At 37.8% G+C, this 27,799-nt stretch overlaps 1 protein-coding gene across 1 annotated transcript in view; it reads right to left on the bottom strand.

Moving 5' to 3' along the window:
- Nucleotides 1-27,799, bottom strand: part of C5H8orf34 (chromosome 5 C8orf34 homolog) — a 175,481-nt gene that overhangs the window by 127,113 nt on the left and 20,569 nt on the right. The window contains exons 2-4 of the mRNA XM_086465757.1: nt 13,695-13,842; nt 12,588-12,719; nt 5,730-5,858 (exon numbers count right to left, since the gene is read on the bottom strand). Of these exons, the coding sequence (XP_086321883.1) occupies nt 5,730-5,858; nt 12,588-12,719; nt 13,695-13,842 (409 nt within the window). The remainder of the gene's footprint in view (nt 1-5,729; nt 5,859-12,587; nt 12,720-13,694; nt 13,843-27,799) is intronic.

Genomic DNA, 27,799 nt, shown 5'->3' with positions numbered 1-27,799 from the left:
GGATAACAGCTGCAGTACTGAGATAAAATTATCTTCCTTAAAGGTTTGATTGAGCTTATCTAAAAATGTCAATCTCAAAATAAATCACAAACATTGATCTCACAGAAGAGTAACACTATTTTAAAGTTCAGTCTGAACAGAAAAACGGAAAAATCCTCTACAAAATACTGACTACTAGTTTTGTGCTTCAATTAGAACATATTTAAGGCTAGATGCTCAACTAGATGATCATGGATAAGTCATTTTTACAGACTGAAGTCTATTTCAGATCAACAACTGTGTATGACTGAAAAAAATACTAACACAATACATTAAAACAACACCCTTCATGAGGTGACTGATAAAAGTCTAGTTACATGTCAGTCTGGTGTGAATTCACAATTATATCATTATCATCAGAAATGCCTGGTTTCAATGGGAAAATTCAGAGGTCTCTGATAAATGTTAGTGGCATTCCATTCAAGTACATCTTCCACAACTCCAGTGTAAATCATTAATAGTTTCCTATAGTGTAGAAGCTTCTAAATGAAACCACATTCTAATGCGTTTCAGAGACTGCTAAATGCATTGAAGTAGTTCATGATGTATATATTAAATTTCTCGCATCCCACATACTCGCAGGTTCATCAACAAATCCGAGGACACGATTTTAGTGGGTTTTTAACATATTCTGATCTTTTTTTGAACTAGTTGTACTCTTATTGTTATGAGAGTTTTATTCTTGTTGCTTATCTTCTTCCCTGTAAAAGAGACACAGAACATAGCCTTTTATGTTTCACTATTTTATCTTTTTCTTAAAGGGGTAAGATCATGCTTGTTTTTCTTAAGCTATGCATAAACAACATCAACTGATTCTAACGTTATGAGAATTAACTGTTTAGATACTCTGGAGGAACTCAGCGTTCTTTCACTCTTGGAGACAGTCAAGAGCCATGAACATGGTCCTGAACAACTGGCTCTGAGTGGCCCTGCTTGAGCAGATGATTGGACCAGGTGATCTCCAGAGGTCCCTTCCCACCTCAACCATTCTGTGATCTTATGATTCTTTATGGTTTCCAGTAATACTCCCTACTAGATTGCAGATGGCTTTCTTATTTACTGATTGTTTATTGATTGATTACTCTACTTCCAAATTAAGAAACAAAAGAGCACTTTTTTTTCCTATTGGTTATAGCTAGATACCATCATTTCTGGGATTCCCTCCAACTGACTTGGATTGGTTACTAAATAGCTTTGGTTAATGTTAACTTACTACCATTTTCTGACCTTACAATGCCCATTAAATTCAAAGCATGATAAATTTGTTTCTTCCCCTCTGTTTTGTAGTATACACCTGGCCTTAACAAGGATGCAAACACTACTCACCAAAAAAAAAAAAAAAAAAGCGGGTTATCTCTGTTGAAAAGCTATATGTAATTACAAAGAAGTACCTGTCTTACAGTAGAATACATTAAGTGCCATCAAATGCTCTTAAATGTGTGTAAATTGAGAGATCCAATATGCACACATTTTCAATACGCATCTAATCCTTAACTGTTCACATAAAAGATGAAAGTTGTTCACAAAGCAGGCAGACTTCACACCTACTTTGCAGCAAGCTCTTGCTGATTTAGGCCTCATTTTCCCCACTCAAAACACTCCTAATTCACTGTTTTTCCTCTCTTGTTACCTATTTTTCCATCCTCAGAAAATGGTATATTCATGAGCAAGATCCTTAGCTGTACAGAGGATTTCAACTCTCTTTAAAAGGCAAACAGACCAGAAGGGGAAATACAAGAGCACACATTTGAAACAGCATGGAACTTTTCTTACTTATGATCAGCTGAGGAAGAAGGATGACAGCAATAAAGATAAGAGACCTTGCAATCAAAGAAAACTAAACCTGCACAAGCAAAATGCAGTTTATTACTGTACGTTGCTTCATAAACCAAAATCTCCCCTAAATAGTTGACTTGATAGTTCAAAATCTGTTTCAATGCCACACAGCTGATTGGAAAAGCAAATGAAACCCAGGTTTCCCACATGGGTAGGCCTCTGGAAAATGGTATACTTAAATCACCAAGCTCCAATGCACTTAGACAATAATTATGGCAATACTCTTCCCCAGTCTCTCAAAACTCATAAGGTACTTCTAACATTGAGTGTGAAGTTGCTTTTGGTTTCTCAGATCTACTGCAGCACAGAATTACTCGCATATTGTCTTGATGGGGCTTGGAAGGAGGACTCCAAACATAAGGAAGTTCAGTTTTAATCACTAGGAGGACTGAACATAGGGAAGATCACACAAAGTGCCTGAGCCTCAGCTTCCAAAGCTTTCTAATTTTGTGTGAAGTGCACAGGCTTGTCTCAAAGCAGATATCTAGACTGCATAGTGAATGAAGCAATAGAAATTAGAGTTTAATTCACAGGCTGTGTCAGCTGCATAGAAGAAGACCTGGAAACTCACTACAAGATCCAAAGCTTATCTTCAAAAATCAAAATTAATTCCAGGACTTGATGGAAATTACATTTAATTTCAAACATCTGGTTTTATGTGGCACTCTTCTCTGTTAAAATACTGAGGAATTAAATGAAAGGGTGTTGTAAAAAGCCATTGATAGTACGTTGTGATCATTTGTGTATTCAACTATTTGTTGAGCCCAGTGGCTGTCCCATACTGCTTCGAAACAAGATTAGTATCAAATGTAGCATTAGACTCATGACTTTATAGATGTGCTTGTAGAATCAAAAGCACTGACTAGCCTGCCCCAACCCCACATTAACGCTGGAGGAGGCAGCTACAGGACCTTGTCATGGCTTTTGTAAAATTCACCACATGGGATGCTTGTTTGGGTACAGCACAAACTATGTTTCATGTGTCTTGAAGTTCTAAACGTGTCTATTAATTGAAACCCTCCAAGATATCTTCTATGTGCAATCTGTATTCTATCTTTGGGAACCTGTGGGAAACCACATTTATTTTCAAAACTATACTTTTTCTTTTTTTCCAAACTTCTCACATTTTTCATTTTGAATTTTTATATCAACCAAACACGTAAGAAATCACAGCACAGAACAGGTTTATTTCCTGAAATGATTTGAAAATCAGGAGTACAAAATCTGGAAACAAGGACATACAGCTTATAATTAACCTGATGCAAGTGTTTAAATGATACAACCAAAAACACTAAAGTGAAAAATGAGTAATAGCTACCGAAGAACAAAAAAAGCCACACAAAAAGATACTATAAATTCAGTAGGAAAGAAGGACAAAGTAAAATACAGAACTATTACATTGAAGAGAAGGAAAGCAAGTAAGAGATGATACAAAGAAATCCCAGAGTTCAGTATTTTCACTCCTTCAGTCTTTGCAAGAAACCTAATTGTGGCCAGATGCTTAACACTAGTAATTTTAAGAGGGAAAAAAGCAAGCCGGACAACGGAAGGCTGAAAGATATTCTGATGACTGAGATACATTCAAGTTGGCAGAATCTTGTGAAATTAGAGTACACTAGAGTACTCAACTAACTAGCTGAAGAAACCTCTAATCCATTAGCAACTGTCTTTCAGGAATGGAGAGGACAGAAAAGGACAAATACCCTATATTTCTTCAGAAAAGAAAAAGGGAGAACGACTAACCAGCAACCCTAAATCTGACAGCAGCAAGAATATTTGACAAAATCATTAAAGAAACAATTTATCAACATCTAACAGATAGGAAAGGTGATTAAGGACCAGCCAAGATGAATTTATTATAAGGAATCACATCAAATCAGTCTAATTCCTTTCTCAAGTGGGAAACTTGCCTAGTGGGTAAGAGGAGGAAGTAGATGTAAAATACTTCAGCTATAATAAGACTCTGTTTACTGTCCTCAATGATACTCCAGTAAACAAATTAGAGAATTACATTCTAGGTGAAATCACTGCAAAGTACATAAACATCTGGTGGGGAAAAAACGGACTTACTGAGTAGCTTTCAAGGGCTGGTTGTCAGATCTGAAATGGAATCATGAAGAGGAGTGATAATATTTCTGTTAATGATCTGGATGAAGAAATAGAGAGCATATTCATGAAAGTGAAATTACTATCAGGCTGTAAGTGATTTTAAGCACTCTGGCAGATAGGATTAAAATTCCATGTTATCTTGCTAAATCATCAGAAAATATCAAGGACTATCCAGAAATAGTGAAGAATGTTTCATTTGTTCATAACTCTACGAAAACTTGACTCCAACACCGACCAGGTACATTTACCTCCAGTCCAAGTGTAAGACCCAGAAGAGCTGCAGTGTTTTGCACTCCAGTTAGAAAACTCGGTGGCAAAGAGCAGTACAGAATGCTGCAAACTGTATTTTAGGTATAAGGAAGCCAGAGTGGAACCTCCACAATATTCATAAGGAAAGACAAAGATGTAAGATTGAAGAGTGCATTTAGTCCTTTATTATTGAACTCTCACATCTGATTGGTTTGTATCTCCAAACAGTGAATAAATAAACCTTCCTGAAATTGAAAAAGACTTGTTTCTGTGTCTATGCTAAGCTTGGCTACAAGTCTCTAAAGGAGAAAGGTTTGAAAAGAACACTCGCACCGATCACAATAACATGGTCAGGCAACAACGGGGCTGCAAATCACAGACCCTGACTGGAGGTGGTTTAGCTCCTTAAAGTCAGATAGGTCCATTTACTAGAAATGTATTTGAAAACAGCCCTGTAACTACTACTACTTTAAGAAATACAGATATGAAAATTGCTCAGAATATATTTGTTGCGATCAACCTAAAACATTTGAGAGAGGGAAATAGGACAAAAGGTTTTGGGTACTTGACGTAATTTGGAAAAATGCTGAATCTCAAAATTCTCCTCAAAACAGACCTTCCATTCTTCATTCAGCTCTGTTTCTGACCTCACCATCTGCAATTCCTCCAGTGAATCAAGAAGTGCCATGGATAAAATTTAATGAGAGGAGAAAGAAAATATTTATCATTCAAATATCTCCCAGACCACACCATACTTAGTTTTCACATACCATCACAAAGAATACTTTCAATACTTTGATATTTGTTAGTAGTGTTTTCTCCCTCCAACATACTTCAGAATTCTCTTCTACAAGGAAAAAAAAAAAAAAAAAAAAAAAGCGCTATTCCTTATCATACCCGGTAATTCTCAGAGCTACTCCTTACTATTTTTAAGCACTGCTCCTGTTTGACCATGTCTTTTAATGGAAAATACTTGGGTTTTGTCATGAAATAATTGATTACCATGGTTTTGAGATACTTGAAAATATTTATCTGAATTGCTTTTGAAAACTGGAAGGAATTAATTCCAGTCAAGAATACAAAAAACTTAACTGTTTTTCAATGACAGGTTTTGATGTCCATCAAGGAGGTTAAGACTTCACAAAGGTTAATCCAACCTAACTGCTACCACCCAAAGAAACAGTCTCACGGCTGCATGTTCCCACTATTTTCCTTAAACCAGCCTCTTGCGTTGATCTCTCTATGAACTAATTCAGCTCGCTAAACCGGCAGAAAACTATTGTAACAAAAAAGAAGCTGCAGGGCAAGTAGTTTCAGTCAGCAGGAGAGCTGCTGAATTATCTCAGACATCCTGTAAACCTCATCAACAGGAATGTAACTGCTGATGTCAATGAATTTGATCATCATTGAACAGAAGACCACCTTCTTGATATATACTTCCAAATTACAATTTAGGCTGCATGGTTACATTAAAAAACTAAAATCAATCAACTTACTGCGAGACAGATTCTCAAGGGCTTTTCCAAGTTTTTTGCTCTCTTGAAGAATATGATTTAATTCATCAAAATCATGGTTCTCTGGTTTTGTCCTCCAATCCCATTTAGGATGCTCTATTGACCTTGGCACTAAATATACACAGATATATAGATGAAGTTTAGATTTGGTAGTTCAGGCTCTTACAGTAGAAAAAAAAGCTGCACAAGGAGTTTACAAGCTCAAGTACCTTGAGTGGAAATTACACTTAACTATCTTCCTATTTTAACAGCTGGATCTTTTTTCTTTGGTCAATGTGAAGTAGAAATTAAAACATCCATGAACTAATCCATACTTCGGATGATTTTTGTGACTGATTATGTCGTAAATAGAAGTAATTAACATTAACAATTAAAAATAATACAAATAATGTAATAATAGAAAAAAGTAATAAAAATATTGCACATGAAAGTACTTAATTTACATCAAAATAGAACTGTGTGTCCTAGGGGCCAATAAGGAAAAAAGTCAAAATGAAAATGAGTATTTGGTACTTTTGGCTTTGTTAGTCAAGTTATCAAAAAGAAAAAAGAAAGAGTTTAGATAAAGCAACATGTATATGCAATTTTTAAAAAAAAAAAAAAACACACAAAAAAACAACACAAGCATAAAGTGTAGATAACACAATTCATAAAAACAGTGAAACAAAATACATCCCTATTGTTCATGCAGTACAGCCTATAATTTTTATTCTGATACTTAAACAAACTTGATCTTTGGGAAGCACAGTCTTAAGTTTACAGTCTCCTACTCATTATCTATTACGAAAACCTTTGATTCAATTTTAAAACTGCAGTTTCTCAGCTGCTGAGCATACTTTACCTACAGTGGCAGGGAAGAAGAGAAGGATTTTCTGAGGTATGTAGGACCCACAATGAACAGAGCTGCATTGACCAAAGTGAACATTTTGAACAATTTGTAGAAATGAAAACAGAAATTATGCTGTTTCTGGAACTGCCGTTTAACATGTTCTTTTTGCCAGTGTTCTGAACTAAGCAACCTGCTGCCTTTGCCACCAAATGCAATTGCTGGGTTGTCTTCAAACACAGCACTACTGTACTTAGAACTGCACATGCTGGTGTGAAGATGACGATGCCTAGTCCACATTCCCAATAGAAAGGACTAATTGCATTTATCAATGGTTGCTAAATACTCACTTAAAAATAACATCAAAAACAAAGCCTATAACATCCATAAAACCAAAATTTTTATTTGCTGTTTTGACAGCTGTCAACTAATTTATGCTTACAAACTTCATTTTCATTACATGCTGAGAAGGAAATGTTCAGACTCCTATAGATCGCGCAAAAAAAATGGTATCTTATGATCATCTGGAGTTTCAGAGTGCTTTTATGATGGTATGGGGAAATTATGCTCAGGCTTCAAATTCTGGTAGCTATTAGAAAATGTGTTAAACAACATTTGCTATTGAAATTTGCCTTATTGCTGACTGCTCTCTGTGCGAATACAGAATCTGTTCCACTTTGGATCAGCTCCACAAGGGAAACTTGAAGTTAAGTCAATAGCCATCTTTTCCAGGTAAAGAAATGGTACAATGGTACGTTTAAGTCCTTCTGTCACAAAGAAGAATGTGATTCTGTCACAAAGAACATGATTCCACCTCCTGTAGACATACCAAGCCATCTTCAAGCTGGACATCTCTACAGAGTGACAACCCAGAGCACATTCTGATCTGTGACACTGACTCAGGAACCCGGGCAAGTATTACAGAAGTTAATATATTAGACTGCAATTACAGATATTCTGAAAGACAGAAGACAAAGGAGACATTAAAAAGGACCTACAGAGATAAGAGTAGAAGGAAAGAGACACAGGAAGCCTCAATAAGGAGAAGGGAAGAGAGGGAAAAGTTGGGGTGTCAGAATCTGGTTCTGCTTTGTGTTCCAAAAAGACAAGTCACTATTTCTTTCTGAGGACAATGGAAATAACAAGCTATGGTGGTTCCTAGTGGATAGAGGCCTAAGGTATTAGGGTATGACTACCCTCTACTCAGATGGACAGCTTATAATTTTTTTTTATACTTCTACATGCCAATCATCTATAATTCCCTAGTTTAGGATCTACTGTGTTCATTAAAAGTTACCTAAACTTTTGTGTGACCAAATATTGCCGCCACTCATAGATCCTAGCATAATTAAATTAAATAGCACAACTTCAGTATTTCTCATCCTTTTTCTTATTTACAGAAAAAATGTTCCATCTAGTATTTTTTCTAAACTTTTACTAACTGTAAATAAAAATATTTAGTAAACCAGAAAAGAAATTCCGTAACGAGGTCTCCTTATTTTCATTCACCTTTGTTTTACATCGAGATCACATGCTCTCTTACTTTCTGCTTCTTCAGCCATTTCATCTTCTCCCCTGAGCGTACCAACACTATATTCTACAGCATCACTCACTCTAGCCTACTAGCAGTTTCACAGACTTTTCCGTGTTTGTACAGAACTGACCACACCACAGAAATCTCACAGTACCAAAAGAGGAACAGGCAGTAATTTAATACAGTAAAACCATGTACAAAGATGACCAAATCTTAGAGCTTGTAGCTTGCAGAAAATTTCAACAAGCTGCAATTTGATATTACGTCAATCCAAAAGAAATCACATTTTTCAAAATACCAAAGGACAGAATTTTTGAGAAACCATATGATTTTGAAATAAAATATGTCATGAGACAGAAGCTGAATGAAACAAACACAAATTCTACTCAACAGCTGTGGAGCTTCCAGGATCAGCAACTGCCAAGTATATGGATCAACCTGCATCATCAGGAAAATGAGAGTATCAAGACTCTATCCTTGGAAAGTAGGGAAACTTGCTCAAGAGACAATGGCCTGGTCCCTAGTTTCAGAGAAATGTCCCACAAACACAGGAAGCTTGCACTGCATCTCACTAGATTCACAGTGGAAATTTGCTCTGCATGTTGGTGTACTACAGTTTGTGTCTCAGTGAACCATTTTGTACTTCAGTGAAAATGTATCAAAACAGAGATGCTGTCATGGAATATTTCTGAGTTTCAATAGAAACTGTTTCAACAATGAGTTTGGCTCATTCTATTGAGCCAAAACTGAGGGGGAAGTTGAGCAGAATTAGAACTGACTGAAATTTTTATTACTTCTAGAGAAGACATAGTTCTTACCTACTGTTCCAACTAATGAACTAAAACCAAAATCTACTTCATTACATCACGTGGCATGTGTCTGTCCTTTCAAGGTTCATCTTCTGCTTGCTTACAAGCGTTTTTAAAATATAAACTTGTATCTTCCCAATTATAGGATCAACAAGCACTGGTCATTTTCAAATGGATAGCTTTGTGTGAAGCATGCAGAACTATATAAAGACTATATGACCCTTCCTTGAGATCCTTTGAAATACATGATCTTTTTCTGTATGTATGAAGTCCATCATAGATCACACCCATGCATAAGTCACTATACACTTAGTAAAGTCCTTTCATAATATTCCTCAAAATCAACATATCAGTAATTTTAAGTACCTCATCACATTACCTGCCTCAACCTCATCTTTGTTATTTGAGAGATTTATATAACACTTTCTCTTGTAATTACTTGCCTACAACTCAGAAGTTTTATTACAACTACATCACAGCATTTGTATAGAAATATTTAGAAGATTTCACAGCCTCTCGAGACAACCTGTTCCAGTGTTTGATCACCCTAGTAGTATAGTTGTTGTTGCCTCTTGTCCTTTCACCACATACCTTCAAGAAGAACCTGGTTACGTCTTCTCTATCACTCTCCAGTGTAACAGCTGATGGTGACAATGAAATCTCTCCTTAGCTTTAATTTTTTCAGGATGAATAAACCCATTTCCCTCAGCTTTTCCTTGTCCATCACATGCTTTAGCCCTCTCATCATCTTGGTGGACCTCCACTGGACTTGCTCCAGAACACCATTGTCTATCATGGCATACTCCAGATGCCATTTCAAAACTGCGAAATAAACACTGCTGGGTATATACTTGCTCATGCAGCCTAGTATGCAGCTCACCTTCAGCATCACAACAGCACTCAGCCACAGCTGGTTGGTATTCAAGTTCCTGTCAGCCAACACCCCAGGTCATTTTCTGCAAAGTTACTTTCTAGCTATTCACACCCCAGTTTATACTACTGCTCAGGGTTATTCCAGCCAAGATGCAGGATCCTGCATTTGCCTGTGGTGAGCTTCATGACATTCCTCTCAGCCTATTCCTCAGTCCTGTGAGGCCCCTCTGAATAGCAGCCCTGCTACCATCAAACGTTTCCCACAATTTGGCCTTACCTGCAAACCTAAGAGAACATTCTACCTCATCATCTAGGACATTAAGAAAGAATTTTAAATGGTATTGGTCTCAGTACCAGTCCCTGAAGCAGGCCACTAGTGATAGGCTTTCCAACTGGATTTTGCATTGCCAGTCACTTGAATCCAACAGCTGAGCCAACTCTCCAAAGATCTTGTCCACTTATCCAGTCCATATCTCACCAATTGAGTTATAATGATACTATGGAAGACTAACAAAGGTTTTGCTAAAGTCAAGGTATTAAACATCCACTGCTTCCTTTGATTATAGGGCCAGTTACACCAGGTTGATCTGATCAGGCATGTATGATCTCATAAATCCATGCTTGTTCTTCCCAATCAGATTTTCTTCCTTGTGGCTGGGAATACCTTCCAGGAAAATTTGCTCAATAACCTTCCCCAAGAGTGAGGTTACGTTTATCAGCTCATAGTCCCCAAAGTCTCCTTCTTGCCCTCCCCCAAAATAGATGTGATGTTTGCCTTTTTCTAGTAATCAGGAACCTCCCACAATCATCATGGCCTTTCAATGATTATACAATAGGTTTGCAATGACTCTACTGTCCTCTCTCAGCACGCTTAGAATGAGTGATGTCCATTTCTGTACGTCCAACTGTCTTAAGCACACCCTAATTCTACCCTCCTCTGCTGTAGGTAAAGCTGCACTCTCACAAACTCTGCTGCTAGACTTAGGGACTTTGCTAGCTCGAGCGCAAGCCTTACCAACTAAAGAGCATTATTAGATGCCCTTCAGTCCACAAGTACAGATCCTTTAGTTCAGTCTTATTACAGGTGTATAAATTACTTCCTTTCTTGACATGTGACCGGGTAATTTAGAATGCCCAGCCTCCTCTGTGTCCCTCTCCTGAGACAACCAAAGTGCTAACAAGCATGAAACTTGTAGTAGGCACCCAAATGAAGGCAGTGACATGATGTCGCACCCCTACTTGGGATAAAGACTGAGAACTTGAGATCTTTAGGAGACGGCATGGAAGTTAACTGATGTGTATCACAGAGTCTGAAGGGCAAGCACATGGAGGGAGGAGAGGTACACAGTATGAGGACAGGAACAGCTCACAACACCCTCGGCCACTGTTTCTAACAGTTTAACCCCATAAATTGCTGTTAGCCAGCAACTAGATTCAGACTGTGAGTGACTATGACCACTTCTCTGAATATCCCTATTTACTCTTGAAAGGGAATTAAAATCCACATGCTCCTTTTGGACTGACTTAAAAATTGATGTGCCCATAGAGAGGTACAGTGGAACTGATGATCAAATTTGAGATTTTTTTGAAGCAGGGGACATGCTTAATGAAGAATAAACAGACACATATGCTCCATTTCCAGAAAAAATAATCCATAAATCTTGCTAGGACAATACAATCCAAAAAAAAGCTGTGCTATGGGACACAGCTACCTGTATAGCTATTTTTTTACTCATTACAGTTATTTATTTTCAATCAAAAAGGTTTCATAACCACACAAGAGTGTTAATTACCCAAAAGCATAGTGCCTCTATTGCATAAATCTATTGTTATTTACTTTATCCATTGCTGTACTATATTTTGACCTGCTGAGGCCACTGGGAGATTTTTTCTTTGAGTTCACTGAAGTCTAGGCTTCCCCATCTTGCTTTTAGAGGAAAGACAGCAGGACTTCTATTGCAGCATACTATATATCTCTGTTCTCATCTGGTCCACCTAATAACACTCTGAGTTAGTAAAAAGATTCCGCTATTATAAAAATTTCAAAAAGCTACAATAGCCAACAGAAGAAAATACAATTTCACAATTTATTTTGGAGAACAAACCTCGCATACACACTTGTGTATATATGTCTATATATTGTAGACATATTTGTGTAAAAAATCCATTAAAAATCAAGTTAAAAGTTAAACTGCTTCAATAGCCAGTACATAGGAAGCACTGTATTTCATTAAGGCTAGTTGCCTCTATTTTTACTACTTCTGTTTTATAGGTCATTGACAATATTCTCTTCAGTCACTCTGTTTCTATTCTGTCTTTCCTTTCAGTGTACATTTAGATTCCTTCAGCAGCTCTCAGAGCAGTACACCTGTTCTGTTGACACTGTCCCCGTATCTTGAACAGTATCTGTCCATAATTCATAGTTTTTCATTGCCTGAAAAAAAAATCTATTAGGACCAATATCAACAGAACAGATTTTACACATGAAAAATGGCAATGCAAACTAAAACATCAAATCACAATTTTATGTTCAGATACTGATTATGCATCACACCCAGATATTCTTCTATTTTTTTATCTATATAGAATTCTATTCTAGCTGTAGATGACAACATTGGGTATTATTAAATATTTATAGTTCAAGTGAAAGTAAAGCAAGAATCAAACTCTTCTAACATACATAGCTAGCTATTTCAACTGCTCACAGTTTACTTTTCGTTTTAATACTAATTCAACAGAAAAACATACTATGGGTTTGGAAGTACGCACAAATGAATAATGTAGTGAAGCATTCTTACATGACTTGGACTCCGGTGACGGTGGAGAAATGTTGGACACGGCAAGGTCACTCTTTGACTTTTTAGGCTTTTTTGCATTTACCTGCCAAGGTTTATCATAACTTCTAAAATCTCTCCTCGTTCCTTTATTTTCTGTTAAAAGAATCAAACCAGGCTATTATAATATTTGTAGGGTGATTTTTCAGAGACTTAATAGGCAATTAATCCAGAAAAACCAAGATCTATCAGTTCAAACCAAAGTCAGCTTTTTTTCTCCTGTTCCCGATTTATGATAAATTTCATATATTTCTTCCATTTCTTAAACACCAAAATTCAGAAATTCATTAGTATGTTTTTAATGAAAAACATAACCTCTTTTTTTTTGTTATGAAAAACTCCTGATTTATTCTCTTACATGTTTGACTGCCTATGCTTAAAACTGTACATTTGATATAAATAAAAAGTTGATTTGTCAGGCAACTAACATTTTGACTATCAGCAACTATTTGAGATCTATTATAGTCTGAAATAGATCATCAGTAAATTTTTAAATACAAAACCAACATTCAAATAGTAGCTTGTAACAGAGTATCAAAGCTAAATCTTCTACTTTAGAATCAGAGCAGATATTGTTTCAGGAATTTTTTTAAGCTTCTGGAGATCTACAATCATAAATTATTGACACTGGAGTTCAAAAATAGCATCTTCTTATTAAGTGTTGAAATGATGGCTTGTTAAAAATGTGTAAATATTAAGGAAAATACCTCAATAGAGGCTAATCTCAGCCACAAATACAGCATGGGAGGGAAAGCTAAAAGCACAGAGAAAGGGATAGCAAAGAGGACAGCAGGGGAATCAAGGGACCTTTATATACATCTTCTTACTCTGAGACTGGGACTGTTTCTACCCTGTAACTCTGACCCATACTCAAGTGACAGATACACAGGCTGACCCAATAGCCAACAATATATATAATTCAGCATCTACTGGACAAAAAGCATTTATGATATGTGCTCAAAACCACAGCATAGTACCTGTTCAGTAGGTACATGTGCATCTAGGAAATCATGGACAGACGTGCGGGAAGATTATACTGGAGACTAGCCCTTTCCAGCATACAGAACATACCTGGTGTTTCACTCTCTGCCCAAAGGGCAGCAGAGCCAGACAATGTTCTCTGAAGCTGGCTGCGGTTCCCCTGTTTGGACTGAAGATGATCAATTAGAAATGGGATTGGCTGGTCAGGTGTCTCTGTTATCAGCTTGGTCATCAACTCCTTTAGAAAATTAAAACAAAACAACAAATTAGTGGGATATTGCACCTAAACCAATCTTGTATTTACCAAAAGTAAAGGAGCATTTACAACGGAAAAGCCTGTTTTCAACACTGAAGAAAACGGCTGGAAACACCCATCTCCTCAAACCACTGCTAGCTTTGCCCTATGAAGTGTTCATGTCTGGAGTGCTCTATACAGTCACTTATCCACTGGAATTTACATTAAACAACCCAACCCCCACTACATACTCAAATTTACCCAAAGCAATCTGAATACTATTCATTTAACCATTCAGGACAAGTACCTTTTCAGGGCAGTGAGTGGCTCTTATCTGACCCATACATCCAAGTTTCTTTTCATTGGAAATTGGTGTATCAGGAAGGCTGGTACATTTGTCCCACCCAGACATGGAACAATGATCTGGTTAGAATATGCACGCATATCTGGGAACTCCAAGGTCTGATCAAGCAGGCAGACATTTTTTAAAACAAGTCCTCTAAATGTTATTGTGTAGACATGAGCAAATATTTTATTACAGACATGGATACAAAACCAATGTCAACAGGAAACCATCTCCTATGCCATGCATTGATACTATCTAATTGCTGTTCTACACCCTGGCCTTACAGGGCTGCAAAAGAGAAGCATTGCTGCTGAGGCTCTTCCTGGTTCCCTACACATAACATACAGATAAGGAATGCAGGAAGAAGCTGTGGCTCCGTGCTGGCAAAAGAAAAATCAGTGACTAATGGTGGAGGTGACCCTGGAATCCACATAGTTCCACAGGAAACTGTGGTTACCCCTGGAAAAGAAAAAAGCTACACGGAAGTAAAAAATTACAGGTAGTACCACAAAATCAGGACAAAAAAAAATTGAGCATTTATTCTCTCTTCATCTATCCCCAAGCATAAATCTTACCATAACTTCCACACAGTTCAGTCTGTCTCTGCTTCATCTTTTCCACACAGATTCATTTAATAATAAGTATTTTTTTCAAATACCAGTAGTTACTTGGTATTACCATCAGTTAATTGTATTGGGAAAAAGATCCTTACAAGGGAGTATACCGAGTAAGTGTAAAGATGAATAACAGCATTGAGGATTATTAAGACACAGCGAGTTATCTTTGTCCACTACAAGAGTTTCCACTCTTTCTATTCAAGTAGTTATACAAACAATTAGGTAGAAGTGAAAACGAGACAGGAACAAGATTTCCATCTCAGAAAGAGCAATTTAACTTCAGAAACCAAAAAGAAGAAAACATGCCCAATCTCATGTCTTGTGAAAAGATGGTCAACCATGAGTTGACTTTTGATAACTATCTACAGAGAACCAAAAAAACTCAAGTGGCTTTGGTTTTGAAATGGAACTCCATGGGGACAAATTAAGCCACTTACTCATCTTAGAAATGGTAACGCTATGGAGTGTAACTTCATCTACATTGTCTATCACCAAGGTAAAAGAAACCCTCTGATATACACCATACAAGAAAAATCCAGAAATTGAAGTAATTCATATTTTGGTTGCTTGGCAACCCTTCTAACAGCAAACCCTTCTTTTTTTCCCTGCCAAAACGCAGAATTAGCGATGAGTGGAGAGATGTAATCTTGTGCTTGTAATGGAGCACAATAGCTATAGGGATTCCACTGCAGAGGATTCTGTTACCAAAGGAAAAGTGTCAATCTGTAATAGCTGACTTGTAATTTAAATAATTTCTCTGAATCATGGTTTGAAAATGATTTTTCTGTCTTAGATTAATAAAAACAAGATGATGAGAACTGAGATACATGCATTGATACTATTACCTTTTTAAAGACACGCATGGCTGACAATCTATTAATAATATTACAAAATTAATATAGCATTAAAAAAAGATAACACAGAGATGAAACATTTTAGAAAGCCTACATGTCAATGTAAGACAAATGCTACTTGATTGTTGCCATCACTGACTTGCTTGTCACAGGAAGAAATGGTCTTTAATTAACAGAAACAGACCTCATGAAGTAAAACTGATTATAGGATTCTTTACCTTATTCCGAGTCATAGACATAAAACTAAAGAACCTAACTGCCCAGTGTACAAAAAAACCAAACCCAGCAAGTGCTACTCCAAGGTGATGTAAAATTAGCTCTTATTCAAAAGGACCACTTCTTTTATCTACTGTTAACATATTGATAATAAGACATGAGTGACAGAGATCTGTGCTGTCCCAGAGCATAATCAGTTCTATTCTGTGATAGCAATTAGAGAAGCTAAAAGAACTATAGATATAGGCCTCTTTTATCTATCTGGAGTAACAAACAAGTTGTAACAATCCTGTACACCTAAAGCAAAAAAGAACTAACATCGCTGGAATCCTCATAAACTGAAAATAGTATGCAGTTCAACCAAATACTACAATTTCTGTAATAAGCCTCAAACCGATTTGCCTCAAGCTCTTTTAGAGACATCATTAAAATTAAATGTAACTTCAGGTCAACACAAAGGTGATTCAGATGATGAAGCCTGCCATTTAAGGAAGACATAGCTCTTTACTATGAGTATTCCATTGCAAAAGGGGAGTAAAGAAGCTCTTAGGGATTTGCTTCTCAAGCTGCTCCAAACAAGGTGTGAAACAGGCCTCCAACTTACCACAGCTGGGTTCCCAAACTCTGCAGAATTTGCAGAGAACACCTCCATCTCAACCAGTGATAATAATAGCAGTGATATTAGCTTCAGATATATTCTCTGTGTAAATCCACATTCACACGCAGGAGGTGTTATCTCCTTCCTTGCATATCCTCCTGCCACACACACACTATCAGAGATCCCAGAAGCAGGACCACATCTCCATGATCCTCACTGCCTCTACCCTCCTACCAAATTCTGCCACCCAGTCCATCAAGGGACCTAACTCCACCCGCCCAGTCCCAAACTCGTGCTCTTCAAGCTCATGCTTCCTTTGAGACTCTCATCCCCAGCAGATTGGCAATTACATGGAAATACGTTATCTGCTTGTGTCCAGTGCTTGGCTATGCCATGGGGTAGAGGGATGGGAGAGGCAAGATAAACAAAAATCAAACCACCCAACCAAAAAAAAAAAAAAAAGAAAAGAAAAAAAAAAATCTTCACACATACAGTAACTGTACTTAGTGAGCACTCAGCTCATTTTTTAAGTAAAAACATATACTTCACTGGAAGTGAAAAGGCATTACAGGTTAGGAATGCCTATTAGGGATATTCTATCCTAGCCCCATTCCCTAGTGACACTATCTCAAACTTATGATGAAATTATCCAAAGTTTATTTGATACTCTCATCTGTTGCTCAGATGACATTAATATACAGCAGAAATAACATACTACATGGTACTCTATCATACTCTTACAAGTTTGAAATGTTTCAAAAAAAGAGGACAAAAGTGAAGGTATTAAATAAGAAAAACTGAAGTGTACAGTAAGTTACAAAAATAAAATTTCATTTTGGTTAGCAGCAGCCCGACCTGACTCATGATGTGATAAGTAGGCAAGGTTTCACAAGAAAAAGAAAAGGAAAAAGACCAACTAGTCTCAATGAAGCTGCCTCTGCATTAACAGCAGAATAAAAACGGCACAAGATCATTGAAACCGAGATTCATTCCTTGATGAAAAATTCAACAGGTAAGTTTCAACTATGCATGAAAACAAAAATGCAAGACACTTGCATGCCTCTTAAAAATATTAACTATACTTTTTGCCTTTCTAGTTCAAATTTCTACATTTTCTACTTGTTCTCAATTTCACCTAGTTCAACTAAGAAAAATAAAAAGTTCTGTGTACCTTTGTAACATGTTCTTCCATGGACAGCATGCCTTATAACAACAAATAAAAAGTCATGGCAGGTTGGGTCTCCATGCTGCCAGATGAACAGTTCACTACCCATAATCTCACTCCTCCTACCTTCTTTCCACTCTGTGTCCTTTTGTCTTTTCTATCAGTGGGGCTCCGCTCAGTCTCTCCCTTCCAGCTGTGTAACAAGTGAAGAAGCCTGTTCAGATGTCAGTATTAATTCCCTGTGCACCCACGAGAGACACTGCAGCACAGAAAAGGGGTGAAGCGGAACTTCCATGATTACTACAAGTCTGTAGTGGCACTAGGGTGAATACATTCACTTCTGCTGCTTACCCACTATATTGCCTCAAATTAGGCTCTGCCCTGACTGGAATGAGAAAGAATGGGCAGAAAGGTGACACAAGCTCCAGAAAAACTGTCCGTACACTCCTCAAAGGATTTAACCTTGCATAGTGCAAACCAGAAATGAAACCAATTACTTCTCCTTTCTTCTGTAATCTTCATATGCTTCTTCTGGTATGTTCACATGCTTTTACACTCACTAGCTTCACTAAACCATCCAAGATAGACTGGTTTAAAAGAAACTTAGAAAAGTTGATCTGTGGAGGTTTTGAGAGGGATTCATATACCTATTGATAAGGCTGCAAAAGATCTTGAAAAAAACAGGTCTAAACTAGTGACTTACTATATCAATAGAATAATCTTTCACTATTACGCTATCCTGAGGTCCTCTATTAGTTATTCAATGCAGGCTCAAATTTTAATTTCCTTGTGACTGTCCATGCATTTAATACAAATGAAACAGTCTTCACAGTCTATTAAGCATAGGCCAAATTACAAGAAAGCTTTAATCAGCTATGTCTAAACATACCTATCAGGTTATAAAGTTAATTAAGAGACATTCTATAATACTGTAATTAGTAACTACACAATTACAGTTACAATACAGTAAATACACAAGAATCAGAGTTTTTGGTTTTTACTATATAGACTTCTACAGACTATGGCAAAGAACGCACAGGTTTTGGCTGTACTATGTTCTCATTTCATGGATTAATAAGATGTTTAACGCATGTAGAGTGAATTGCCCTCAGATGTCTGTCTCTCGTGACCAAACAAAGAGACTAGGTGGCTTAAACTACAAGGTTTTGATGGGATGCAGTTCCAAATTAAGACAATTAAATGCAGCAGTCTTGTCACTGATGTCAACAGTGATCTTGTCAATGAAGAAGCCAAAGGGGCCCATAGAGCTCCCAGCTGACTAGCCAGTGTATGTCCACTTAGGAAAAGAATTGCTCTCCAGCCCCCCTGGCTGTATTGGCTATATGTCCATTGACTACAGTGGAGCTTGGACGCTTAGGAGACAGGCAGACATCTAAATTTAGGTTTGCTAATCACTTCATACAGGCTGTAAGTGAACAAACAAGATAGAAAGGAATTCTAAAGAAAAAAAAAATGTGTCAATCACTAAGAAGTTTATTAAACTTACTTTCCTTCCACAGGTTTTCACTAAATTTTCTGCTTTCTGCAATAATAAAGCAAGGAAATAAAAGAACATTTTAAAAAGTGTATTTCAACACTACTCTTACTGGCTAACATAAAAGTCTACAACTCTCAAATGAGAGCAGAAAGGTAAACATCACTGCTTTACCACAAAAGATTATTTTCTACAGAAATAAAGGAAAAACACCAGCATCCTTCTTTCAGAAAATAGCTAGACTTTAAATCTTGTTGAGCAATTCAGAATTAAAAGAACAAAATCACATTATAGACTATAACCAAAGTGGACTTCAATATATTTTAAGCATTCATGAAGTTACTACCACATCTCCCTATGAAATAAATTATTCAACACAAAGCAAATTTCCACATAAACACAAACTGCATGCCCGCACAATACTAATCAAGGCAGAAATACAGTTGACAGCAAACCTGTATGGGATTAGTGGTCCTATTCAGCTTGCTTGTGAAAATATTCAGACTTCTACCCAGGACTAAAAAAAAAAAATTCAACCAACTCTTTGTTCAAAACCTCAACACTACTCACTCCTGCCAATTTCATCTAGCTGTGCAGCTAAATTTAATACTACAAAACTCCAGTACACAGCATGGAACATACCCCACAAAGAAGTTACTTTGGACGTACAACTGAAGAGAAAGTATAAAGCTGATATGGTGGCCCTCATATTACGGTGCAAACAAAACTCCCCTAAAGGTAGCACTGGTAGGGAAATCTACTATATAGGACTAGTGGTGCAGGTAACATTTTCAGACTCAGGCTACTACCATTCAAAGTCTCAAACTGCTTTTTGACTCAGAGTCCTCCTTAAACGTCCATTTATTAAATATCTGTACAATTCAATAACAGAAGACCAATTTTGGGGGCTACGTTACTAACTGTATGTTTAGGGAGACTCTGGAGAGCAGAATGGAAACAACATACTCTTTACAGTACAAACCCCTTGCAAATCATATAATCAGTTCTTCGAGTTGAATGAACTAGCCCTATTTGATATAAATTCAACTCATGTATGTAATGGTTGATAAAATATGCATCATTGATCTTACTTAGCGATCCAGAAACAAAAACCTTTTTCACAGATGAGGTCTGGTGGACAATTCTGAAGTTTCACTGAGTGAGCTCACAACAGTTTATCAAACTCCACCATGCACATCATAACGTGTAATATCTACCCTAACCTCTTACTGTGTTTTTTCACTTATGTATCCTTTGAGGGTTTTTCCTTCTTACCTTATTCTTGATATTTCAAATATCATTGTCCCAAATGTATCATAACACTTCTGAGTTCACAAAATAGCTTCAAATACCTTTGCTCTTTGGCTTTATTATTGAAAGATTTCCTTTCTCCTGTTCAATCATTTGAGACAAGACTGCTGTCAAAAGGGAGGTCACTGGTACTAGGTTATTCTAAAACATTAACTACTCAGTAGAAGGACAAAAGGTTAAAGACATGCTCTCAGATACACCAAGTCGTTATCATGTTTTCTTCCACGGTTTTCAAATCACAAACATTTTCTACGATAGCTTACACTTTTTTCAGCAGTCCTGTATCTCTACATAACAATCTCACACTTGTGGAATTATGCCTACCACATCGTTATCTGAACTCAGCAAGGCTTTATCAAAGGAGGTCACTTCATGTTATAGCAGAAACACTGGAAGGTTTCCCTAAAGCGTATTTCAGAAATCTTCCTCAGTTTTCACCCACTCTATCAACAATTAGAAATTCTACCCTGAAGGCAAGGCACTTCACAGTTCAGACACAAGAAAATGAAAACTGGTTTTCTGAAATGTCTGTAGGATTTACATCGAAAGAAATACTCATAGATAAAGGCTAGGAAAGACTATTACAACCTCGACTGACTTCCTTAATTTACAGCCATAAAACAACACTGACTGCACATCACAGCCTGTCCTAAAAGCTAACTCAATGGGCTAGAGTTGCTCTTTCTCCAATCAGCTGAAGTAATCTTATTTCAATTTCAAGGCCTAAGGTGAAGCCACTTATTCCTCTGTGTTCAATGATTCATTATTGCAACTGTTAAAAAAATTGCATTATATTTCCAGTTTAAACTTCACTGACTTAGCTTCTACCTTACTGGCACAAAATTTTTTTTCTGAGGGAGGGTGACACTAGGAACTAAAGCAGTAGGTATTTTTGTGGCTACCTCTGGTGGGTTGACCCCAACCAGCAGCTAAGTACCCACCAGCTGCTCACTCACTCCCATCCCCAGTGGGATGGGGGAGAGAAGGGGAAGAGCAAAACCAAGAAAAACTCATGAGTCGAGATAAAGACAGCTTATTAACCAAAGGGAAGAGGAAAGAAAACCACCAAACAAGTGATGCCAAGGCACTCATCACCTCCCACCACCCATCCAGTCCCCAAAAAGCTACTTCAGAAAATTTACCCCCCAGCTTTTATTGCTGAGCATGACACCATATGGTACGGAATATCCCTTTGCTCAGCTGGGGTCAGCTGTCCCACCTGTGTCCCCTTCCAGCCTCTTGGCCACCCCCAGCCTGCTCTCCAGCGGGCAAAGTGAGGAACAGAGAAGATCTTGATACTGTGTGAGCACTGCTCAGCAATAGCTATAGACCATATAGCTATAGCCTATATAGACTGATGTATCAACACTGGTCTAGTCACAAATCTGAAACACAGCACCATATGGGCTGCTATGAAGAAAAACAATTCCACCCCAGCCCAGACACAGTACAGTATTACTATAGTAATGGTTATTAAGGGTTTAGGAGTGGCAATCAGAAGGAGAAGGCTGTACATGAAAAAAACAATTGGTATATTAAGGGATCGACTCAGCAAAGCACTTAAGCTTAGGTATTTCTTATGCATGAGAAGTAAATGATTACAAAGCCAGGTGCATGCACAAAATGCCTTGATGAATTAGATCACTACTCTGTGACCGCAGAATTGCAAGCCCGCTCTTCTTTCCAGGAGCCTACCCCAAAAAAACATTAGGTCTTTTTTAGAATTTAACTATGTAAATGTTTTGAAGATTGATGGAAATAGTTTCAATTGCATCCCATAGATAACTTGGACAATACACATTTTCAAAACATGTGCAGAAATCAGCTACACCTGTCAGACGCTTGTCTCCCCCTGCCCAGATCACTTATCCCAGTAAAGTTAAAAAAATTTAAATACATGCTTCCAAATTAGATCACACATTAGATACACTACTGATATATTATCAGAAGAAAAACTTATCAGAAATACATGTTGCACATTTATCACTTCTCATGCTTTTTTCCTAGTTCCTGTTCTCACAGTTTAGGGAAATTAAACTGATTGATTTTTCAGTGCTTAAAGAAAACTACTATGCAAGACATGATTTTATACTTTTTTTTTTTCCCCCAATTACAGTCACATTATAATATCTAAAAGCACAATACTAGAACTATGACACTAATAAGTCTAGTCTAGGAATTAAGAGTCCCACTTTCCTACTCCCAGATTTCAAGACAGATACTCTTAATTTTTCCAGCAGAAGATAGAAGGTCTTAATCTGGACTTGGGCAACAAGTGATGATTTAGTGTAAAGCTGGTGAAAGTCCTAGTCCTACCTAAACTCATGAGCAAGGTACACACCTGTCCCACCAACTGCCTGAAACCATGTCACAACTAGCAATGAACAGTCCTGGCTATAGTATAGAAGCAACATCCCCTAATCCCCTGCCTGCTTCACTGCACTGGTAGCTACAAGATGTTCACCGGGGTTTGTTTGTTCCACCAACAGTGTCCTGGTTTGGCTAGCAGAGAACCACTGCCCAGCCATGCAAGGCAGGCCACCAGCAGTTTCAAGTCAGCCAGGGCAGCTGACCTGAGCTAACTACAGGTGTAGCCCACACCATAATATCATGATCTTTATAAAGGGGGAAGGTTTGCTGAGGAGGGGGGAGTTCCAGCTGGGGTCCCTGCTTGGGTACCTCCTGCTTCCCAAGGACTGTGATGACCACACATTCTAGGCTGACTATAACTTGTATGCTTTATTTGTTTTGTTGTTTCATTAAATCTGTCAAGTTTGATAGCCTAGTGCTGTGCTCCTCTTTCCCCCAGGCTTGCTACCACTCTTCTTTCTGTTGTATGCGTAAAGCAAATACAAGTGAATAAGATGACTACATTTTTGTAGATAACCACAAAGCACCTAGTGGCAGCATGAATCCAATGTGCTTGTGCTAGAGAGTCACTGCCTTTGATTACTCCCATGAAGTTCTAGTTTAGGTCAGCTCCTGAAATGCCGCTAAGAGCACAAGCAATTGGAAGAGAAAAAAGTCAATGTCAAAAAAGCTTAGGGCTCAGCAACACCCCAAATAAATTCATAGTGAATTACTATAAAGCCTACTGCAAAGAGTTTCAGCACTGCTGAATTTCACAGTATTGAATTTTACTAATACTGAAAGTATCAGGCTAACTCAGAAAGCGGTCCATGAAACATTTCAAAGCAATCTGAAATAGATAACTTAAAAACAGGGCTAAAATACAATAACTTAAATTCCTTATAGGAATAGGATTTCTGGTCTCATGTAGAAAAAAAATACATACTTAGGCGGACAAAACATGCATAGCTAGAAATACTGATTTTTTTTTTTTTTTGAAATGGATCCATATGTAAAAAAAACAGTGAAAAAGATTTTCCAGTGTTTTGCATATACTCAAGAGAATGCATTCATTTACCACTGTAATGACTGGACAACTGAGGTAAATGGTTATTCACACATTCATTAATGTATTCATAATATGCAATGAAAAAATCTACATAAACCATAAAAGCATTCATTCCTTCTGTTTGTGAAAGATATTTATTTGCTGTAAAAATGCATTAACATAAATCTGATATTACAGGCTGTGATGTATCTTAGAAGTTAGAAATGCACATAGTCCATGAGGGAAAAGGAGAGCAGACCTGTAGGTTGAAGTGAAAACAGATTTAATGAAACAGTACTAATACTAACAAAGGTATACAAACCTATACTCAGCCAAATGAATACACAGCAGTCACAACTGATGTGAGAGTAGCCCTCAGGAGCAGAAGTCAGAGGAGGAGCAGGAGGAACCCCAGCAGGAATCCCACAGGAGCTCCCTCTCCTCAGCAAACCTTCTCCCTTTATAATGGTATGGTATGGGCTACTCCTGTAGCTAATTCAGGTCAGCTGCCCTGGCTGACCTGAGTCTCCTAACAGCCTGCCTAGCATGGCTGGGTTACGATTCTATGCCAGCCAAAACAGGACATGGAGTGATGAAAAAATGACAATGTGACATTTACATGTCAACAAAGTTAAAAATTTTGTTTAAAATAATTTTTTCTACAAGGCTCTTTTTACACTTCTATTTTAAAAGCTACTAATAGCATGCAAAACCATGGCACCAGAGGCAGAACACCAGCAACAAGCAGAGCTCTCCCAAACAGCGACTTCCAGAAGTCACTGCAAACCATTTAACAGCATGTACTGCGAGAGGAACTTCCCACTGGAGAGTGTTTGGCACTTACCCACCCACACAGCAGGACAGAAAGAAAGAAAAGCACACGCAGGACTCGGGTGAGCTGTGGACACACATTTCCAAATACTAGATTCTTCCTCAAAACGGTCACGCAGCTTTGCCTACTCGCTGGTTTCAGCATAGCAGGTACACAATCAGCCACCAAATGCTCATTTATCCACAGTATAGTTTACCAGCACGCGTGAGGAAGATTTCTGAGGCTGATCTCGCACATGAATGAAGGAGACAACTAAACAACAGAAAACCAAACCAGCAATAACATATTTAGCATATTATCAAAAATTCCAATATTTGGAAGTGTAAGTAAAAAAAGAAAATAAACTCTAAGGTCACAGACCTAAGGATTTAAAACGTTGAATCTGGCCAGTAATTTCTCCTAGGTGTACGTATATACATATACATGCTGCGATTTCCAGTATTTAAATAATTTGCAGTTCTAGAATTTCTAGTTTTGTTGAAATATCCCCAGTACGGATTTCAGTATACAACATCAGACCTTCTGGGCCATTTTGAGGCTGTCGCCCAGTGCAGGCCTTAGACTGAAGTTCAAATCCTACCAATTGCACAGTGCTACTTAGTTGGTGGCTTTTACTATACAAATAGTTTTTTAAATTACCCATTGAATGAATATACTAAAATCATAGTCTGGCCATAAATTTAGAATCAGAAACAATGTTTCTGTCCACTTAAATACCCACTTTCTTTAATGTGGCCCCTTATAATAAATTTACTTCTGAAGTGTGAGCACAATCTAATGGATGGTTTTAATCTAATGGATTCTTTTTTTAAAGTATGGCTTATTATAAAACAGAATGAGTGAATCTGTTTAATTTTCAGTTCAATCATTTAAAATTAAAGTTTTTATTACCAGAGTTCAAATAATAATTTCAAGGATTGTGGGGTTATGCATGGTTGTATTAGAAACACTATGGACCAGAAAAAGATTTCAGTATCTAAACTGAGAGTTACGGAAGTTGCCCCAAAATAAAACTGCATTTTGACAATCTCTGTAATATTGACACCATCAATTTGAAAATGCTCCAGGTACGTAAACAGTGATTGAATCTTGGTGATCTAATGTACCTAACGGACACAAAAATCTTCAGGATGAAACAAAGCCAACCGTAGAAAATGATCACAATCCAAGATTACTTTTCCAAGGTAGCTGCCTGAATAGCTATACTACGGCCTGCTGACACTTCCCTGCAAGGAGGTGGGAGATGTGAGCCTAATCCCTGCAGGCTGAACAGGATACTGAAAACGGGATTAAATAGTCCCCGAACAAGTGAATAGAAGAAAGATTCTGCGACCAGTTCTTCTGACCACATTTTAAATTCAAGATGCAAGCATTGATCAGTACGTTTTAGAAAGGCAGCAGACCCATCTTCTAGAGTGGACTGAGTGCTCTGGAAAAAAAAAAAAAAACAAAAAAAAAAACAACACACCAACCAAAACCCCCATCAAATAGTCTGAGTAAATAGGGTTTTGCCTTATTAATGGTGCTTTCACATGCAAATATAATGTGATACCTATACGCTATAGAGCATAATGAAAATGACAACTTTGAATAGGCAATTGTCTTGGTTTGAAAAGACAGGTGTCTGGAGGAAGGCAGGAGCCTCCCTTGAAATGGAAAGTGCAACCCCCCTCCCTCCAAATTATTATAATTTTGAAATTAACGGGCCTTCAGGCAAAGATATGGGGAATAGGAATAACAGTTCTTTACTAATATATATATATATATATATAACACAAGGCAGGGAAAAACAAACAACCCACTGGTTTACACTGACAGAGTCAGAAATACAACCTGACACCCTGTTAGGGTGGCAGTAGCAGTCCGATAAGATGCTGGCTGTAGTCCTCCTGAAGCGATGGATGTAGTTCTGTGGAAGCAGCAATCAGGGAAAAGAGTCTGGTCTTCCTCCGAAGGTCCAGCGGTAGGTACGTAGCTCTTGTCCTCTGGAACTCCAGTGGGGGGAAAAGCTCCTCTGGGAATCCAGTGGAAGAAGGCTGCTAGGGTGTTCGAGATCTCAGTTTTTATTTGGCATGGACTGCTTGGCTTCTTCTTCCCCCCCCCCTGCCCCGGGCGGAGCATCTCACAATGGGATGGGGAGTCGTGAGGCAGTTCCTTGATGGGCCATTAACAGGAGATAGCCCAGGAGCGAGTTATCTATGGGTCAGGCGATAAGGCATTGTTGTGCCCATTAACAGGAGATAGTCCAGAGGGGGGAGGCAGGGAGCACCGCCCCACCTGGTCTCAACAGCTCCTGAAGATGGTAATAGAATATTTTTTTTTCCTTTTGGCACATTTTACACTGTAACCCAGGACAGCAATGTTGGACTGCATGAGATTGCAGGTGGGAAGTACCTATGGATATTAGGATAACATAAATAAAGTCCATACCTCTTTTGCATACAAAGTTGTGGCAAGCAGCCTCGGTTATAGGGAGAGAGGGGTGATAATGACATTGGATTTTGGGTTTCTGAATAGGACTGGATTTATACCGATTAGTTACAGATCTTCTCAACTTAAAAGATTATAATTTTTAAAGATTTACAAAACACATTTACCATGTTTAAATTTCACATTTAAAATTAAAGGTGTAAGGACACACAAAAAAAGGAATTTAGAATATTGGTTTTATAAGGCCACTATGGGATCATCTGTCATAGAATCACAGAATCATTAAGGTTGGAAAAGACCTCTAAGATCATCAAGTCCAACTGTCAACCCAACACCACCATGTCCAATAAACCATGTCCCGAAGTGCCATATCTACATGTTTTTTGAACACCTCCAGGGATTGTGTCCATGTAACAGAGTCTTTGGATGCAAACAGTTGTGGAGATTAGTAACTCATGCTAGAGAAGATAACAGGATCTAAAAGAGATTCCTAAGAAAAATCACAGGGCTTTCCCAGCAAGTCTTTCAGATCCTGCAAAACCTGATGAAGACTAGACAGACTGGCACCTAAGATTCCTGAGAGGTCTGATGGAGTTGGTGTTCTCTGGCCACGCCAAACACGTGTCCAATATCAGACCCCTCACAAATATAGTAAGGCCAATAGCTGCCAGATACATACGTGCTCTGGTTATCATTCAG

Source organism: Leptosomus discolor, chromosome 5 (genome assembly GCF_034619465.1).
Source record: "Leptosomus discolor isolate bLepDis1 chromosome 5, bLepDis1.hap2, whole genome shotgun sequence".
Classification (NCBI taxonomy): Eukaryota; Metazoa; Chordata; class Aves; order Leptosomiformes; family Leptosomidae; genus Leptosomus; species Leptosomus discolor.
The sequence above is the reverse complement of the archived record's forward strand: the minus strand, read 5'-3'. Positions and strand labels throughout refer to the sequence as shown.